Source organism: Canis lupus, chromosome 7 (genome assembly GCF_011100685.1).
Source record: "Canis lupus familiaris isolate Mischka breed German Shepherd chromosome 7, alternate assembly UU_Cfam_GSD_1.0, whole genome shotgun sequence".
Classification (NCBI taxonomy): domain Eukaryota; kingdom Metazoa; phylum Chordata; class Mammalia; order Carnivora; family Canidae; genus Canis; species Canis lupus.
In genome coordinates, this window is record NC_049228.1 from 66,495,705 (window position 1) to 66,514,697 (window position 18,993).

Sequence of the window (18,993 nt, forward strand, 5' to 3'; positions counted from 1 at the left end):
TTTATTTATTTTAAGAGTTAAGAGATATATTTATTTATTTATTCATAGAGACAGAGAGAGAGAGGCGCAGAGACACAGGCAGAGGGAGAAGCAGGCTCCACGCAGGGAGCCTGACGGGGAATTCGATCCAGGGTCTCCAGAATCATGCCCCGGGCTGCAGGCGGCGCTAAACCGCTGCGCCACCGGGGCTGCCCAAGAATGGTCTTTAATAAATAGTGCAATGACAGTTGCAAAACTCCAACCTTGTACCATATACAAAATGAACTCAAGATGCAGCAGAGATCTAAATACAAGCTAAAACTAAAACTCATAGAAGAAAACATATAAATCCTCATTGTTTTTCGTTCTTGTTTTTTTATTTATTCGTGAGAGCCACAGAGAGACAGAGGCAGAGGGAGAAGCAGGCTCCATGCAGGGAGCCCAACGTGGGACTTTATCCCGGGACTCTAGGATCATGCCCTGAGCCAAAGGCAGACGCCCAACCACTGAGCCACCCAGGGGTCCCTATCTTCATGGCTTTGAATTAGATAGTAGTTTCTTAGATATGACTCCTAATCACAAGCAACCAAAGAAAACTAGATTAATTGGGCATAAAGACTTGTGCATCAAAGGACTTTATCAAGAAAATGAAATAAGTATTAGAATTGGAGAAAATAGGGATCCCTGGGTGGTGCAGCGGTTTGGCGCCTGCCTTTGGCCCAGGGCGCGATCCTGGAGACCCAGGATCGAATCTCACATCGGGCTCCTGGTGCATGGAGCCTGCTTCTCCCTCTGCCTGTGTCTCTGCCTCTCTCTCTCTCTGTGTGACCATCATAAATAAATAAAAATTAAAAAAAAAAAAAGAATTGGAGAAAATATCTCTAAGCCATACACCTGCTCACAGGGTAATATTTAGATAAAGAATTGTTAGAAACTCAATAATAAAAAGGAAAACAACCCAATTTTAAAAATGAGGAAAGGATTTGAATATATGTTTCTGCAGAGAAGAAATACAAATGGCCAATAAGCTCACAAAATGAAGCTAACTGGGGCATCTGGGTGGCTCAGTTGGTTAAATAAGCATCTGACTTCAGCTCAGGTCATGATCCTGGAGTCCTGGGATCAAGCCCCACATTGGGCTCCCTGTTTCTCATCTCGTTCGTGCTCTTTCTGCTCTTTCTCAAATAAATAAAACTGGAAAAAAAAAGATGCTCACTTAATTAGTCATTAGGATAATGCAAATCAAAAGTACAATGAGATAGCACTTTACACCCAAAAGAATGACTAAAGTTTAAAAAGAATAGTAAAAAATGCTGACAAGGATGTAAAAAAATTGGAACCCTCATACATGGCTGGGGGAAATATAAAATGATACTTCTGGTTTGGAAAAGTCTTTCTAAAATGGTAGAATTACCATATGGTCCAGCAGTTATACTTCTTGGTATATAACCAAGAGACTGGATACCTGTGTTTACACAAAAACTCAGTAGGGTTGTTCATAGCATAATTTGTGACAGCCACAAAGTAGGAACAATCTGTCAAACATTCATGAACTGATGAATAGTTAAACAAAACATATTCATACAGTGGAATAGTATTCACCCATAAAAATAACGGGTCATTACCGATACATGTTATTGAGCTCTGAAAACATGGTTAAGTGAAAGAAGCCAGTCACAAGAGGCCGCATGTTGTATGATTCCACTTATATGCAACATCTGAAATAGTCAAATCCATAAAAGGTAGATTTGTAGTTACCAGGGGCTGAAGGGAGAGGGGAATGGGGAATGACTTTTAATGAGCATGTTCTTTGTTTTTTTTGGAGGATTTTTTTGAGGTCTTGAAAATGTTCTGGAATTAAATACTGGCAATTGTTACAGAACTCAAATATACTATACTAAAATCCATGAAATTGTATATTATAAATGGTGAATTTTGTGGTAAGGAATTATATGTCAGTCATAAAGTATTTCTTTAAAATTTTTAAAAAATAATTTCAGAGTGGGGGAGGATCAGAAGGAGAAGGAGAGAGAATCTCAAGCAGATTTCTCTGTTGAGTGTGGAGCCCAACTCAGGGCTCAATCCCACAACCCTGAGATCGTGACCTGAGCTGAAATCAAGAGTTGGACACTCAATTTGACTGAGCCACCCAGGCTCCCCGGTCATAAAATGTTTTTTAAGGGACGTCTGGGTGGCTCAGTGGTTGAGTGTCTGCCTTCGGCTCAGGGCATGATCCTGGAGTCTTGGGATCGAGTCCTGCATCAGGCTCCCTGCATGGAGCCTGCTTCTCCCTCTGCCTATGTCTCTGCCTCTCTCTTTTTGTCTCTCTCATGAATAAATAAATAAATCTTTTAAAAAAAAGTTTTTTAAAAAATGACTTTAATGTTAAAATATATTGAGTGACGTACAATCCAAATAATTTGTTTTCTTTTCTATTTAAATTTTTTTTATAATCATGGTGCACCTGGGTAGCTCAGTTAAGCATCTACCTTTGACTCAGGTCGTGATCTCCAGGTCCTAGGATTGAGCCCCATGTTGACTCAGCAGGGAGTCAGCTTCTCTTTCTCCCTCTGCCACCCTGCTCCCTGCTTGTGCACTCTCTCTTAAGTAAACAAATACAATCTTAAGATGTAAAAAAAAAAAAATCGAAATATTTAAATGATTAAAATTTGAGTACATTTTATTATAAAGCACCGTGGGAAATTGCATGTACTCAGTCTCGGGTACTTTCTAATGAGCCTTGTAAGATTTCTTTCTGTAGTAAAATATAAATGTTACCTTAGGTTTTCTGAAGTGGTTATTTAATGTAAAGCTTAATTATTGGTTTTTTGACCCTGATATTTTCTTTAGGATTATATTAATAAGCTAGGTCTGGGGTGTAGGAAGGAGGAGTCTTATCAGTTTGCTAACGGGTGAGAGGGTGCATTTCAGTTCTTGATTGCAAGATTTTATTTAAGGGTTATGAAGAAAAGGGTTTATTAAGTTCTGTAATGCTAGGTTAGTGATAGTTCAGCATGAGGGGCAAACTTAAGTTGAAGTAGTTCTTAGCACACTTGAATAGGTGATTGATAATTACTGTAGAGTTGTGTATCAGTTTAACTCTCTTCTAAGGTAGGTCTCAACTGTTAAATCTATTATTAGAATATTTAGAAATTGTGAGGAATAGATATAAAAGAAGATAAATAATCATTTAAAAATTATAGTTCTTAGTGGTAAAGTAATAAAAGATGATAAATGAGGTTTTTAAAATTATATTTCTGGGGCTTAATGTTTGGTAAGTTTAGGGCTTCTCAGATAATAATTGTGATATGTATTAGCTCTTGCTGTATAAGAAACTGCCCTAGAGGGCAGCCCCGGTGGCTCAGTGGTTTGGCCCCGTCTGCAGCCTGGGGTGTGATCCTGGGGACCCGGGATCGAGTCCCACATCGGGCTCCCTGCATGGAGCCTGCTTCTCCCTCTGCCTGTGTCTCTGCCTCTTTCTCTCTGTGTCTATGAATAAATAAATAAAATCTTTAAAAAAAGAAGAAAGAAACTGGGATCCCTGGGTGGCGCAGCGGTTTGGCGCCTGCCTTTGGCCCAGGGCGCGATCCTGGAGACCCGGGATCGAATCCCAAGTCAGGCTCCCGGTGCATGGAGCCTGCTTCTCCCTCTGCCTGTGTCTCTGCCTCTCTCTCTCTCTCTCTCTCTCTCTCTCTGTGACTATCATAAATAAATAAAAAAAAATTTTTAAAAAAAATTAAAAAAAAAAAAAAGAAACTGCCCTAGAACTCAATAAACAGCAGTTATTTATTCTTGATCATGCATTTTCAGAGCAGCAATAGGTTAGGTGACTTAGGTTAGGCTTGGCTGGGCAGCTCTGGGTGTGGGTAGGCTTTATTTCTCACTGTGGGTTAGGCTTGGCACCTCATTTGGGATTTGGCTCAGTTCTACTGTATGTCTTTATTTTGGGGTCTATGCTGAAGGGCTGCCTTCATCTGCCTGAAATTCTTTTCATGGTGAGGGCCGGGGTACAAGAGGGCAAGCCCGACTGCACTAAGACCTTTCAAACCTCTGTGTGCATCATTTCTGCTAATATACCATTGTTAGATGGCTAGGGTTATGGGGGCAAGGAGGTAGACTCTGCCCACCATGAGGCCAAAGGAAGACCTGTGACCAAACTTAGCACCAGTTGGGAAGGAAAATTGACTCCTTCCATGGAGAGGAGTTTTGTAGGTGATGATTATATTTGAAGAAAATCTTAATTTATTATATGGTATAAAAATGAAATATATGATGCTTTGTCATTCATTAGTTGTTTACTTAGTCTAGCTTAATCTTAAGTTCTAATATACGAGTTTGTAGACAATAGTACTTTTATATTTTCATGTGTTTTAATAGATTGTTTTACTTTAGTTAATAGGATTTTTTTTTTTTAAGATTAATTCCCAAACACAGGAAGTTATTAGAAGCATCATTCATTGGAAACATCATCAGTCAACTTAAAGAAACAGTGATATGTGATTTCTGTCTTAGTAAGGTAAGTGGCTTATACTTTCATAATTTAGTGCCTTCCGAGATGAATTAGTGTGCCAAATATACTTTATATTTCCAGAGAAATGTAACATGTTTTAATTTTTTAAGTTGGTTATATGTCTACATAATAAAACATTTGAGTGGATATATAGTGAAAAGTAAGCTTTTTCACTATCCTGACACTTGGTTTTGTAGTTCTCTTTCCAAGAAATAACCACTATTTCTTATGTATCTTTCCATACCTATTGTGTGTTTACACAATCATTTCCTTTCTCCCACTCTTTTTCTAAGAACTTGCTATTTTTACCCTGTTCTGCACCTTGCTTTTTTTTGGTTTAATAAAGTTTCTTGGTTGCAGGTATAGGGACGAATCAGTTACTTACAGCACTATTTTTTTTGACAGCTTTATTAAAGTATAATTTATGTACAGTAAGCTTCACTCTTTTAAACTGTACAATTTCAAAAAAAATAAACTGTACAATTTCAAAAAAAATAAACTGTACAATTTCAAAATATCTGTATTTTGACAGATAAATGCACTCTTGAAACTGCCATTATAGTCAAAACACAGAACATTTCCATTGCTTCCAAAAATCTGTCTCTCCTCTTTTGACACTAGGGAATGACTCATCTGCTGTCTTACTGTAGTTTACAGTTGACCCTTGAACAATATGGGTTTGAATTGTATGGATCCACTTAGATGCAGATTTTTTTTCAATAAATGTCTTGAAAAATTTTTTTTTCAGATTTGTGGCAATTTGAAAAAAACTTGCAGATAAACCATGTAGCTTAGAAATATTGAAAAATTAAAAAGTTAAGTGTTTCATGAATACATAAAATATATGTAGTTATCTTATAAAATATTCACAGATCTGTTAATAAGTGTTAAGATTTATTAAAATGTATGCACACACAGACTGTAGGTTGCATCATTTACAGTCAAAAGAAATGTAAATATGCAGTATTAAATCATAACTGCTAAAATTAACTATATTATGTACTCTTCTACTGTAATAATTTCATAGCCATCTCATGTTGCTGTTGTGGTGAGCTCAAGTGTTTGAGTCTGCTTAAAACCCTGTGATGCTAATCATTTCTGTGTGAGCAATTTGTCTCTCCAGTAAATTGTATATCACTGTAAAAAAGTGATCTCTGCAGTTTTTGCATATTTTTCATCGTGTTTAGTGCAATACTGTAAACCTTGAACGATACCATGGGATCAATATGAAGTGCCACTAGTGGTGCTGGAAGTGCTCCCAAGAAGCAGGGAAAAGTCATGACATTACAAGAAAAAGTTGAATTTCTTGATAAAGTACCATAGATTGAAGGCCTGCAGCTACAGTTGCCCTTCAGTTCAAGATAAATGAATCTAGTTTAAGGACCGTTGTAGGAAAAGAGAAGGAAATTTGTGAAGCTGTTGTTATAGTTATGCCCAAAGGCATCAAAACCTTGTACTTTTTGAAATACCTATTTATCTTGTATTGAAAATGCAGCTTTTATGTGAATGCAGGATTGCTGTAAGAAAGGCATACCTACAGACTCATATGATTTGAGAAAAGATAAGGTCGTTATATGACAACTTAAAGCAAAAGGAAGGTGAAGGGTTCTAAAGCTGGAGAATTTAGTGCCAGCAAAGGATGGTTTGATAATTTTAGAAAGAGATTTGACTTTTAAAATGTCAGGAAAACAGAGGAAGCAGCTTCTGCTGACCAAGAGGCAGCAGATGAGTTTCCAGATGCCATTAAGGAAATCATTGAGGAGAAAGAATATCTGCCTGAACGGGTTTTTTAATGTAGATCCAAGCCTCATTCTGGGGGAAAAAAAATGCCACAAAGGACATTTTAGTAAGGAAGAAAAATAAGCCTTGGGATTTAAGGCAGGGGGGGATAGGCTAATTCTACTGTTTTGTGCAAATGCAATTGGATTTATGATGAGGCCTGTCCTTATGTATAAAGCTGCTGATCTCCAAATCTTGAAGGGAAAAGAAAAACACCAGCTGCCAGACATTTTTTTAAACTAACCTCTTCGTCCAAGGTGAGGCTCGAACTCATGACTTGGAGATCAAGAGTCTCATGCTCTACTGACTGAGCCAGCTAGGGGCACCTCAGACTCTTGGTTGTACATCAAAAACGCCTGGACAATGAGAAACCGTTTTCGGGATTGATTCCATCAATACTTTGTCCCTTAAGTTAGGAAGTACCTTTCCAGTAAGGCACTGTCTTTTAAAGTTCTTTTGATCTTAGACAATGTCCTTGGGCACCCAGAATCCAATGAGTTCAACACCAAAGGCATCAAAGTGGTCTACTTGCCCTCAAACACAACATCTCTAATTTAGCCTCTAGATTAGGAGGTCTTCAGGACTTTTAAGGCTTATCACACATGGTACTCTATAGAAAGAATTTTCAGCATTATGGAAAAGAACCCTGATAGACCATCATGAAAGTCTAGAAGGATTGCATCATTGAAGATGCCATCATTGTTTATAGAATAAGCCGTGAAAACCAGCAAGCCCAAAACAGTAGATTCCTGCAGGAGAAAAATGTATCTAGAAGTTGTGTATGACTTCACAGAATTTACAACAGAGCCAATAAAGGAAATCATGAAGGAAATGGTAGATGTGGCAAAAAGGTGGGGGTGTGTAAAGGTTTTTAAGATACAGATCTTGGAGAAATTCAAGAGCTAATAGATGCCACACAAAAGGAATTAACAGAAGATGCCTTGATGCGGGTAAGCACATCTGAACCAGGCCAGATGATGAAGAAGAAGATGTGGATGAAGCAGTGCCAAGAAAACAGATTGACATTAGACAGTCTGGCAGAAGAATTCTAATTATTTAAGACTGCTTTTGACTTTTTATAGGGCATGGACCCTTCTATGATATGGGGACTGAAGCTAAAGCAAATGGTAGAAGGATTGTACTGTATAGAAACATTTTTAAAGAGATGAAAAAGCAAAACTGTCAGACATATTACAGTGTATTTCCATAAAGTTACACCAAGTTGGCTTGCCTCTTCTGCCTCCCTTTTCACCTTCACCTTTTCTGCTATCCCTGAGACACCAAGACCAACCCCTCCTCTTCCTCCTCCTCCTCAGCCTACTTATTGTGAAGAGTGAAAACAAGGATGAAGACATTTATGATGATCCACTTCCATTTAATGAATAGTAAATAATCATCATGCCATACAGTTAATAAACTTACCTGTTGTATGTGTGTCTTCGTGTGAAAATCTAATAACTGTATGGCAAGAACTGTCTGAGACGTTTTTTGTCATCATCATCATTGCTTAAGTATTCATCGTGTAGAAAATCATGACAAGACTTATGTGGAAGTGGATAGCCTATCCTTACATAGGCATAAGGTGAGTGATATTTAATATAAAATTAATAATGTGTTTTCTTACTGTTTTGTAACTTTCAAAGAATTACTGTACAGTATGCTTCTCTGTCTCTTTGTAATTGGCGTATCTCTATATCTGCCTGTCATCACAGGTAAGTGGTTTTTAGAAAAAATGTGTTTCCAATATATTAATGAGTATGACTGTAATACTGTATGACATAAAAGTTATATGATTTATTCATTAGTGTATTTGCTAGTCCAGCGTGAAGCAATTGATCAGTTATACTAGGCTACTATAAAGCAGTCATATTGCTGCTTCATTACAGTGTGTAAATTGTTATATCTGTAAGTAAACATGAATTTTTTTTTTCACGATATCTTTTCACTTTTGATGTGTACTGTTAATAAGAGCATGTAACCTTTATAGTGTTTTATATTACTTAGGACAATATGGGTGTAGGTCCTGACAGATGATTCATTTTGTAAAAGGATGATGTAAATTTATGCTATCAACAAATACAGTACAGTACTATAAATTTATTTTCTTTTCCTTATGATTTTCTTAACATTTTCTTTTCTCTAGCTTTATTGTAAAAATATAGTTTATAATGCATATATCACAAAATATGTATTAATTGACTGTTAATGTTATTGATACAGCTTCTGGTCAACAGTAGGCTAGGCTGTATTAGTAGTTTTGGGGAGAGTCAAAAGTTAAATGCAGATTCTTGACTGTGCTGGGGTTTGGCTCTCAACTCCTGCTTTGTTCAAGGGTCAACTATAGTTACTTTTTCCAGAATTGTAAGTGGAATCATACATTATGTACTCTTTTTGGCCAGCTTTTTTCACTCACCATAATGGTTGTGAGGTTCATCATATTGTTCCAGTAGTTCATTCCTTTCTGTTGCTGAGTACTTTTCTATTATACTATTGATATAACACACTTTGTTGCCCATTCACCTGACCTTTGTTTTTTTTCAGATTTTGGTTATTGTGCATAGAAGTGCTTTGAAGATTTTTGTTTTAAAGATAATTATTTATTAGAGCAAGCATGTGTAAATGCATGAGAGAGTGGAGGTGAGGGGCAGAGGGAGAGGGAAGGGAAAGGGAAAGGGAGAGAATCTCAAGTAGACTCCTTGCTCAGCACAGAGCTGATGTGGGGCTTGATCTCACAACCCTGAGATCATGACCTGAGATGAAATCAAGAGTCAGACGCTTAACATTACTGAGCCACCCAAGCGCCTCTGCTTTGAAGATTTTTTATTTTTAGATTTTAAAAAATTTATTCGTTTGAGAGAGAGCAAGCACAAGCAGGGGGAGAGGGAGAGGGAGAAGCCTACTGCCAGCTGAGCTAGGTGCCCAAAGTAGGGCTTCTTCATTCTAGGACCTGTAGATCATGACCTGAGTTGATGGCAGATGCTTAATCATTTGAGCCACTCGGGCACCCTTGCTTTGAAGTTTTTTTTTTAAGATTTTATTTATTTATTCATAGATACAGAGAAAGAGAGAGGCAGAGACACAGACAGAGGGAGAAACAGGCTCCATGCAGGGAGCCCGATGTGGGACTCGATCCCGGGTCCCCAGGATCACACCCCAGGCTGCAGGCGGCGCCAAACCGCTGTGCCACCGGGGCTGCCCGAAGATTTTTTTTTTTAAGATTTTATTCTTATTTATTCATGACAGACATACAGAGAGAGGCAGAGACACAGGCAGAGGAAGAAGTAGAGGAGAAGCAGGCTCCATTCAGGGAGCCTGATGTGGGACTCAATCCTGGGTCTCCAGGATCACATCTTGGGCTGAAGGCAGCGCCAAACCATTGGGCTACCGGGGCTGCCCACTTTGAAGATTTTTGAACATGGTTTTTACAGAGTCCTGCAGAATGAGTAGGATTTTTGCTTTTTTTTTTTGTTTTTTGAAGATTTTATTTATTTATTCATGAGAGACACAGAGAGAGAGAGGCAGGGACACAGGCAGAGGGACAAGCAGGTCCCATGCAGGGAGCCTGATGTGGGACTTGATCCCTGATCCCTGGGACTCTAGGACCACTCCCTGGGCCAAAGTCAGGCGCTAAACCGCCAAGCCACCCATGGATCCCCAGGATTCTTGGTTAAAAAAATCTTTGCCTGCCTCAAAGATTTTTGCTTTTGCTTTCTTTTTGAGCTTTATAGTTTTATATTTATTTCTTTGGTCAATCTCAAGTTATTTTTGTGGGTTGTATGAGGTACGGGTTGATGTTCTTTTTTTCTTTTCTTCTATTTAGATTTCTAGTAGGTCTAGCACTATTTTTTCAGACTTTTCCCCCTATGGATTTGTGTTGGCGCTTCTGCTGAAAATTCATTTGATCATAAACGTATGGGTCTGGTTTTGGATTCTCTATTCCATTGATCTCTGCTTCCTTTATCAGTATTACATTATCTTGATTATTGTAGATTTGTAAGCCTTGAAGTTTGATAGTATTTCAAAAAAATTTTTTTAAAGGCTTTGACTATAAGTTTTAAAATCAAGTTTCTGTATAAAAAGACTGGAATTTTTTTTTTTTAAAGACTGGAAATTTTGCTGAGAATTGAGTTGATGTGATTATGTAGTATTCTATTGGTTATATATATAATTAGGTCAATTTTATAAGTAGCTTATACACCATGTTTGTTTGTTGGGGTATTCAGTCTGTTGATAAAGTGTTGCAATTAATTTTATATTTGTCTTTGAGCACTTAATGCACCTGTGTCTGCAGGTGCATTTCTAAAGTCCTAGAAATGGAATGGTTTGAAAATTAGCATTTATAATTTTGATAGATATTGCTTAATTGTCCTGTATAGACATTGAATTATCTGCAGTAATGTGAGAGTATTTGTCACAAACCTTTGCCAGTACTGTGTTGTTAAACTTCCTGATCTTTGGCCAGTCTGATATGTGATAAATGGTTTTTTTGGTTTTTTTTGAAAAATGGTATTTTGTTTTAGTTCTAACTTCTATTATTCTGTTATTATCACACCAGCCATCTGTGGCTTTTTTTCCTGTGAATATATCATGGTGATTAGCTTTTGCTGTTTCTTGCCAGTGTATTTCTCGTTTTGTTCCTCAAACCTGGCTTCTGAATTTTCTGACAAGGCTTGAAAGTCTTTCTCATTCTGAAAATAAATATTAAAATCCTCCCATATTTTAATCTATTTGCTATGTTTTTTTTTTTTAATCTTTATTTATTTATGATAGTCACACAGAGAGAGAGAGAGAGAGAGGCAGAGACACAGGCAGAGGGAGAAGCAGGCTCCATGAACCGGGAGCCCGATGTGGGATTCGATCCCGGGTCTCTAGGATCGCGCCCTGGGCCAAAGGCGGCACTAAATCGCTGAGCCACCGAGCCGCCCACTTTTAATTAATTTTTAATGATTAAATTTTTCCTGGACATAACCTCACTCTTTTTTTTTTTTCAAGATTTTATTTATTTATTCATGGTAGACATAGAGAGAGAGAGGCAGAGACACAGGCAGAGGGAGAAGCAGGCTCCATGCCGGGAGCCCGATGCGGGACTCTATCCCAGGACTTCAGGATCGTGCCCTGGGCCAAAAGCAGGCGCTAAACCACTGAGCCACCCAGGGATCCCCATAACCTCACTCTTAAACTAAAATTCCCCAGATGGTTATCTACTTGTCCTGACATCAACTGTTGAATAATCTTTTCTTCATTAATTTGAAAGTAATTAAGTTAATACCACCTTTATATTTATTAGCTTCCCTTTTGCACTGGGCCTATTTTTGGAGTTTCTGTTCTCTTCTGTTACTTTCTTGTCTGTTGATTTGTTGGAACTAAATTGTTAATTATTTTAACTAAGTGACACAAATCTACAGCCCATTACTTTTTAAGTTGATTTGTGTATGTGTTGTTGGTATAAACTGGTAAGTGATAACTTACTTGTATTATGTATTTCAGCTGATTGTTTATTTAAAGCTTTTGGTTTTGATTTTTAAATTTTTTATTTATACACCTTTATGAATTCACAGAGTAATAATTTTTGTGGGTTTTTTTCCTTGCAAATAATAATTTACATGTATAATATGTATGTGGTCAAGATTTACCCCCCTCTGTAGAAGCTTGAGGATCATCATTTTGTCCTCATGATACACTTTTTAACAGCTTTTGAAACACATCCATTGTACTAGGTGCTCTTGGCCCTTTCAGTCTGGAAGCTCATTTCTTTCAGTACTAGGAAAATTTCCTAAATCTTCATTTTCTTTTTTCATTTTTTTTTCTCTTTTCTAAAACCCCAATTACTGGACTCTTGAACCACTAAGGATGGTCTTTTAATTATCTTCTTTTGTCTCCTACTTACCATCTCTGTCTTTTTTGTTTGACTTTGTAGGAGATCTTCATACTATCGTCTTCTAATGCTTTTATTTTTTAAGATTTATTTTATTTTATTTTTATAAGGAGAGGGAGAAGTGGACTCTCTGCTGAGCAGGGATCGTGATGTGGAGATCAATCCCAGGACCCTGGGATCATGACCTGAGCCTAAGGCAGATGCTCAACTGACTGAGCCACCCAAGCGCCCCAAGATTTATTTTATTTTAGAGAGAGAGAGAGAGAGCACTTGTGCTTGCTTGCGAGCCCTCGGGGTAAGAGGGGGAGGGGCAGAGGAATGAGTCCTAAGCAGAGTCTGTGAGTGGGAGCCTGGTGTGGGGCTTGGTTTCACAACCCTTAGATCATGACCTGAGCCAAAACCAGGAATTGGATGTTTTACTGACTGTGTCATCCAGGCACCCAGGCCTCTTCTAATGCTTATATTGACTTTTTCATTTCTTTTATATTATTTTTAATTTTTATGTGTTCCTTTTTTACTGTGAATGTTCTTGTATATTTGTTTCGTGAATAGATTAGCTTATTTTTAATTTTTGGTTTCATGTAGTTTCTGCCAAGCTATTGGTTTCCTGTTTTTTTTTTTTTTCTTCAAATTTTCCTCATGTATATCGTGATTCTTGTTTATTTGCTCAGAGTTACAAGTGAGACACTAAAAACTAATTTGGGAGTTTTGTGTGTTTGGATGGTAGATGGGCTGGTGGTTTCTTGACTATAGGGTGTGTGAGTGTGAGTGTGACAGGCACCCACAGGTGCATGCACACGCTTACTTACTATGGGGTCTATCAGTATGTTTTTAGATCTTTTACCTTTAGGCCTGTCAAATTCATTAAAAAACGCTCTTCTAGTTTCCTTCCAGGAAGATACAGGGTTGACTGCTTCCTCTAGAAGTTTCTTGAGTAGGCAAAGAGAACTTCAGATGGAGGGAGTGGGTTTCAGCAATCAGTATGTGTATTCTTACTTATCCCCTCTTGTCAGCATGATACTGCTTCCCTTACCTGTCAGTCTTGAGCCCCTAGACTAAAGCACTTTTGTTATACTCTCTCCAGAGATTTATACTAGGGTCTTTGGAGTTGCAGGGGCAGTCTTCTGGGTGCTTGTAATTGGAATGGCAGTTTTGGAATCTTTCTGTTTTTTTGAGTCCTGTTTTCATTCTCATGTCCTGTGGAGCCTAGAACTGGTAGTTCCTGAGTTTGGGGGATTCTGTGGTTCTCCATTTCCAGTTTAGGATTCAAGCTTTCTTGAGTCTAGAGGTTATGTAGCTTCCATATTTTTTATTTTTACCATTTACTCTTTTTTTTTTAATCCTTCAAGTTTATGGTTTTATCTTGTTTTAATCTATTGCTTTTTTAAAGTAGGTTTTACGTGAGAGTAAACGTGTGTGCTTAAATCTGCCCTTTAAACTGTGTATCAGTGTTTTCCTATGTACAAGTAGTTATGTGTACTTTTTTCCTCAAAATAGGATTTTACTTTACCAGTTTAACCATTATGTGTATGTATTATGAATTGTATTTTGTATTTAAAAAATTTTTTTCTATGACATAAAATGGATAGTTTACTTCAGGTTAGAAATACTAAAATTAAACGTATGTATATAGTAAATCCTGAGGACTAATGATGGGACAGCGTAAAATTGTGGAGTGTTGTGTTTAATGAGTGGTGAATGAGTCATTTGCATCTTTGTGCCTTTTAAACATTTTTAAAAACCTTTTTATTTTTTTAGGTGCTGTGTAATGTGTTAAGAGGATACTTTAAGGAATGATTTTGCCAAATTTTCATGAGTTATGGTGGCTGAAAGATCAATTCTGTCTTGTGGGAAAAGAATTGTAAGTAACATCAAGGAATAAACTGATTTTTGGCTATTTTATGCTTTTTTTTTAATTTAAAGATTTATTTATTTGAGAGAGAGAGAGACGGAAAAAACACAAATGGGGAGGAGAGGGAGAAGCAAGCTCCCTGCTTGGCAGGGAGCCCAACGTGGGGCTAGATCCCAGGAGGCTGGGATCATGGCCCAAGCTGAAGCTAGATGCTTAACTTACTGAGCCACCCAGGCACCCCTCAACTATTCTATGCTTATATAAAATAAGTTATTGATTGTTCATAAGGATGTAATTGGGATACTCTATTCTGTTAGCCTTAAATATACAGACTAAATAAAAAGGAGAGGTCGGGTTTATATAAATAAGATTATTTTTATATAGTATTGCATCGCCATATTTCTTGGATTGTACAAAATTTAATTTTAATTTTTTTTAATTTTCCAGAAATGGCAGCACAAAAGGAAATCTCTATTAATAGAGTATTTTATTAAACGAAAGAGGTTAGATAAGAACTTTAAACTAACAGTCTCAGCAAACAAGGAAAGAAACCTGTTAGCTGTAAGACATGTTTCAAATGAATCGAAGTCCAGTAACTGTAGACTTCAGAAGAAAAAAGTTTTCAAAATCTTTGTCAAAACAGGTCAGTGATAAATAACTCCTCCAGTAATAGGGCTAGGCCTGAAAACCATCATTAATTGAAAAATTAACAAAACAGATCGAACCTGAATTAAGTTTTTTTTTCATAAAAAGCTTTAGAAATATCAAATTAGAATTAAATTTTCCTCAAATTTCTATTGCCTTGTCCAGAAGTAAAGCAAGTATCTTTCAGGCTTCATACCAGCTTTTCTCATGTCCTAGGGATGACCGAAACCTTACTTGAAGCAAACTAGTATTTTTGTTGAAAATGTACATCAGTCTCAAAGTTGATTTTTAAGACCTCCTCAATAATAATAATACTAGACATTCAGCATTCACACCTACCAGGACACGAAAATCCTCTCAAAAGCTACTCAGAAAAGGAGGACTTTACTCAGGAATGATGTCCATTCAGGAGAAATCAAAAGAAAATTCCTCCAGTGTTATTAAAAAAAGTGAAGATAAGAATTTAGAGACACAAATTCAAGGTTCTCAATCAAATCTGGCAAAAAAATCAGGTCCAAAGGAAACTGTAAAATCACTGGTTAAATCTTCTAGTGAAAGTAAAATAAATCAGCCTGAATTAGGAACATGCATGAGTACAAGGTCAGCAAAAGCTGCATCCAGTGATAAAAAAGCTAGTAAATCCAGTAGTAAAAATATGGTGACTGTGAAGGGACATTCACAACAAGAATCTACAAAAAAAAAGAAGAAATTACCTCAGAAAAATTCAGTGCATGGAACTTCTAAATCAAATGAACAACTTAATCGGAGATCACAAAGACTACAACAGTTAACAGAAGTTTCAACAAGGTCTCTGCGCAATAGAGAAATTCAAGGTCAAGTTCAAGCAGTTAAACAGACTTTGCCACCAAGAAAAGAGCACTGTAACAATTCTCAAAGTAAATCTAATAAAGTTAAAACAAGTCAAAAACATGTGAAAAGAAAAGTACCAGAAATAAAGTCTGATTCTAAAGAGGATGAACATCTAGTAACTAATGAAGTAATAAATTCCCCCAAGGGAAAAAAACGCAAAGTAGAGCATCAAACAGCTTATACTTGTAGTTCTCAGTGTATAAAAGGATCTGAAAAGTATCTTCAGAAGAATGTTAAGAAAGAGGAAACAAAATCTGTGCCTGTAACTTCTGAGATAAAAAGTTCAAAAATGATTACTTCAGCGGTCTCTAAAAAGAATGAGGTAAAGAAATCAGTTCATACGCAAGTAAATACTAGTGCAAAATCCCAAAAAAGTCCACAGCCATCAGTGCCTGAACAAAGTGTAGATAATGAGCTGGAGCAAGCGGGAAGGAGCAAACGAGGTAGCATTCTTCAGCTTTGTGAAGAAATTGCTGGTGAGATTGAGTCAGATACTGTAGAGGTAAAAAAGGAATCTTCACAAATGGAAAGTGTAAAGGAAGAGAAGCCTACAGAAATAAAATTGGAAGAGACTGATAATGAAAGACAAATACTTCATCAGAAGGAAACAAATCAGGATGTTCATTGTAATCGTTTCTTCCCCAGTAGGAAAACAAAGCCTGTGAAATGTATACTAAATGGAATAAACAGCTCAACTAAAAAGAACTCCAACTGGACTAAAATTAAACTCTCAAAGTTTAACTCTGTGCAGCAAAATAAGTTGGACTCTCAAGTTTCCCCTAAATTGGGCTTAATACGAACCAGTTTTTCACTACCAGCCTTAGAAATGCATCATCCAGCCACTCAAAGTACATTATTAGGAACAAAACCACATAATGATAAAAATATAGCTTGCCAGCAGGAAGAAATGAAAGAAATTAATTCTGAAGAAGTTAAAACTAATGATGTTACAGTTGAAGTTAATAAAACCACAAAAAGTGCTCCTGAAAATTGCCATTTGGATAATCAGATAAAACCACCTCCTGACCCACCATTGGATAACCAGATGAAAGAGTCTTTTGAATCAACACCAGATAAGGTAATTTATTTTCATTATGTGCAATAGAGGTACATGAATACTTTCTATTAAATAAATTTTTACAGCATATTTTAGCGTAAAAATCAAGTCCTAAAAAACAGTCATTTGTTAAGGTAGCCTATTCAATTGTTAGTGTTGTATTCAGTCTTGTAGTGAGTGATAGAACTTACTGATTCCTTTAGATGTCTGGCATTTTATATAAATGCTTCCAATTTCTTATTTTTACCTTTTGTTTTTTTTTTAATGTGAACTGTAAACCTGTTGAATTCTAGCTTTTCTTTTTCTTTAAAAATTTTTTTTTGAGTATAATTGACACACAGTGTTATATTAGTTTCTGGTGTACAGCATCTCTATATGTTATGCTTTGCTCACCACAAGTATAGCTATCATCTATTACCATATAATGCTATTATAATACCATTGACTATATTCTCTATGGTCTTCCTTTTATTCCCATCACTTCTTTTTTTTTTTTTTTTTAAAGATTTTATTTATTCATGAGAGACACACAGAGACAGAGAAAGGTAGAGACATAGGCAGAGGGAGAAGCAGGCTCCACTCAGGGAGCCCAACGTGAGACTCGATCCTGGGACCCCAGGATCACACCCTGGGCCGAAGAGTGGCGCTAAAACCGCTGAACCACCCAGGCATCCCTCCCATAACTTACTCATTCCATGACTGGGAAACCCTGTATCTCTCACCCCTTTCACTCATTTTGCCCATTCATTTACCCCTAAACTTTTCTTTAACACACTGATTTGCTTTTTCTTTTAATTGTAACCATAGAAACTATGTTTCATAGTGACTAAAATAAAGGAATTAAAGTTGGGCCTTATTCTGACCAAATTGTTAAAATTAATTTCACCTTGGCACAAATCAACCCACTTTTTTCCACCTGATAAAATTTAAAAATTAAACATTTCTATTTAGCAGGAATGCTTAAACTTAACTTAAAACTTAAAAGTTTGACTTGTGTAACCATTTTGAATAGTTGGGTAAATAAAATGGCTGAAAGATGTAAATAATTCAGTTTTAGTTTAAATAAGATTGTAGTGGCCAATAATTTTTAAAATGGGAAAGTAAATTGAAAAACAATATCTAAAAGTAAATGGAATCTAATAGCTAGAAGAAACTTTAATGATTATATGAGGAAGTAGTTGGAAACTAAAAGCACCTGTGCCAATTCTTTTCAAGTTAAATCATAGGCAAAATTCCAGTATATAAACCCATAAGCAAAAATTTTTTTTGCATAGAACATGAAGCTCTATAATACAGATTTGAAAGACTTCACTAATTTGTTTCAGTTGTTTTGTAATGAGAAAACCGAGTGCATTAGAGGAATGTGATGTAGGTCACATGTTTGGGAGCACAAATAGCATTGAATTTTCAAGTATTCTGATTCTCAGGTCAGTATTTTTTCTATAGTTACATACTTTGAACATGAGAGCATTTGAGAAAAAAATCATTGTGAGAAGAGAAAAAGTCAGGTCATCTTAAAGTTTTGGTAATGATTTAAAGTTCTCTTTAGAGATATTTTGTTCTAGGAGCAAATTTGAATGAGTGAGGAGTCTGGGCTTTATGCCAGAAGCCATGAAAATAGATCATTGTCTCTTCCAGTGGAGTACAAATCAAATTAAAGGGAACAGATACCATATGGTACTCTTAGATTTTATTTTCTGAACAAATGGAAATGAAAGCATCAATTAGAAGATAATTATTCAAATAGTGATAGTAATTAGAAGTAGTGAGTGGTAGTGTGAATAACAAGTGTTCCTTCCATCAGAGATGGAGTGGCTTTCTATTCAGGGTATGTTTTGTCAGCAGATTGATAGCTATACTCCAGGTGTTAGCTGCAGAGTTTATCTTGTACTCCTTGTTGCATAAATGCCTGTCAAAACTCAGTTTGTGAAATAAGTCATGGGGAAAAAAAAGGCATAGCATAGGGAATATAGTTAGTGATATTGTAGTAGCATTGTATGATGACAGATGGTAGCTATCCTTGTGAGCATAACATAATGTATAGGGAGATGTTGAATCACTATGTTGTACAGCTGAAATTAATGTAACATTGCTAAAATAAAAAAAATAAAAAGAAACCTCAGTTTGTGGAGAATTATATTGAAGAATAAGAATTGTAACTCTGGACTACTCTACTAGAATAGAGATGCTTGCTTAATTAGATCACATTATTTCGACCTCTAATATTGCTTTTACTGTAATGTGCTTTGGATTTGTGTAGTCCCTCTCTCTTGAGGTATATTGTGAGAAACCATCCTATGAAACTTTTGCTAAAAATTTTATTTATGTTTGTAAATTCTTGAATATTTCAAACATTCAGAATACTACAGAAACTAACATTACACTGTGTCTACCACCCCAATTTGACAAAAACTAACATTTTATTG

At 36.4% G+C, this 18,993-nt stretch overlaps 1 protein-coding gene across 9 annotated transcripts in view; it reads left to right on the plus strand.

The window, feature by feature from the left end:
* ESCO1 (establishment of sister chromatid cohesion N-acetyltransferase 1) overlaps nt 1–18,993 on the plus strand; it is a 72,992-nt gene that overhangs the window by 11,310 nt on the left and 42,689 nt on the right. For 6 of the 9 annotated variants that reach the window (XR_005362580.1, XR_005362581.1, XM_038543681.1 and 3 more), the window contains exons 2-5: nt 4,396–4,495; nt 7,585–7,850; nt 13,902–14,004; nt 14,443–16,588. Coding sequence is in view for 5 of the 9 variants with exons in the window: in XM_038543681.1 (XP_038399609.1) it covers nt 15,035–16,588 (1,554 nt within the window). In the remaining 4 variants the exon portion in view is untranslated. The remainder of the gene's footprint in view (nt 1–4,395; nt 4,496–7,584; nt 7,851–13,901; nt 14,005–14,442; nt 16,589–18,993) is intronic. The other 3 variants (XM_038543685.1, XM_038543686.1, XM_038543682.1) reach the window with 2 other exon arrangements.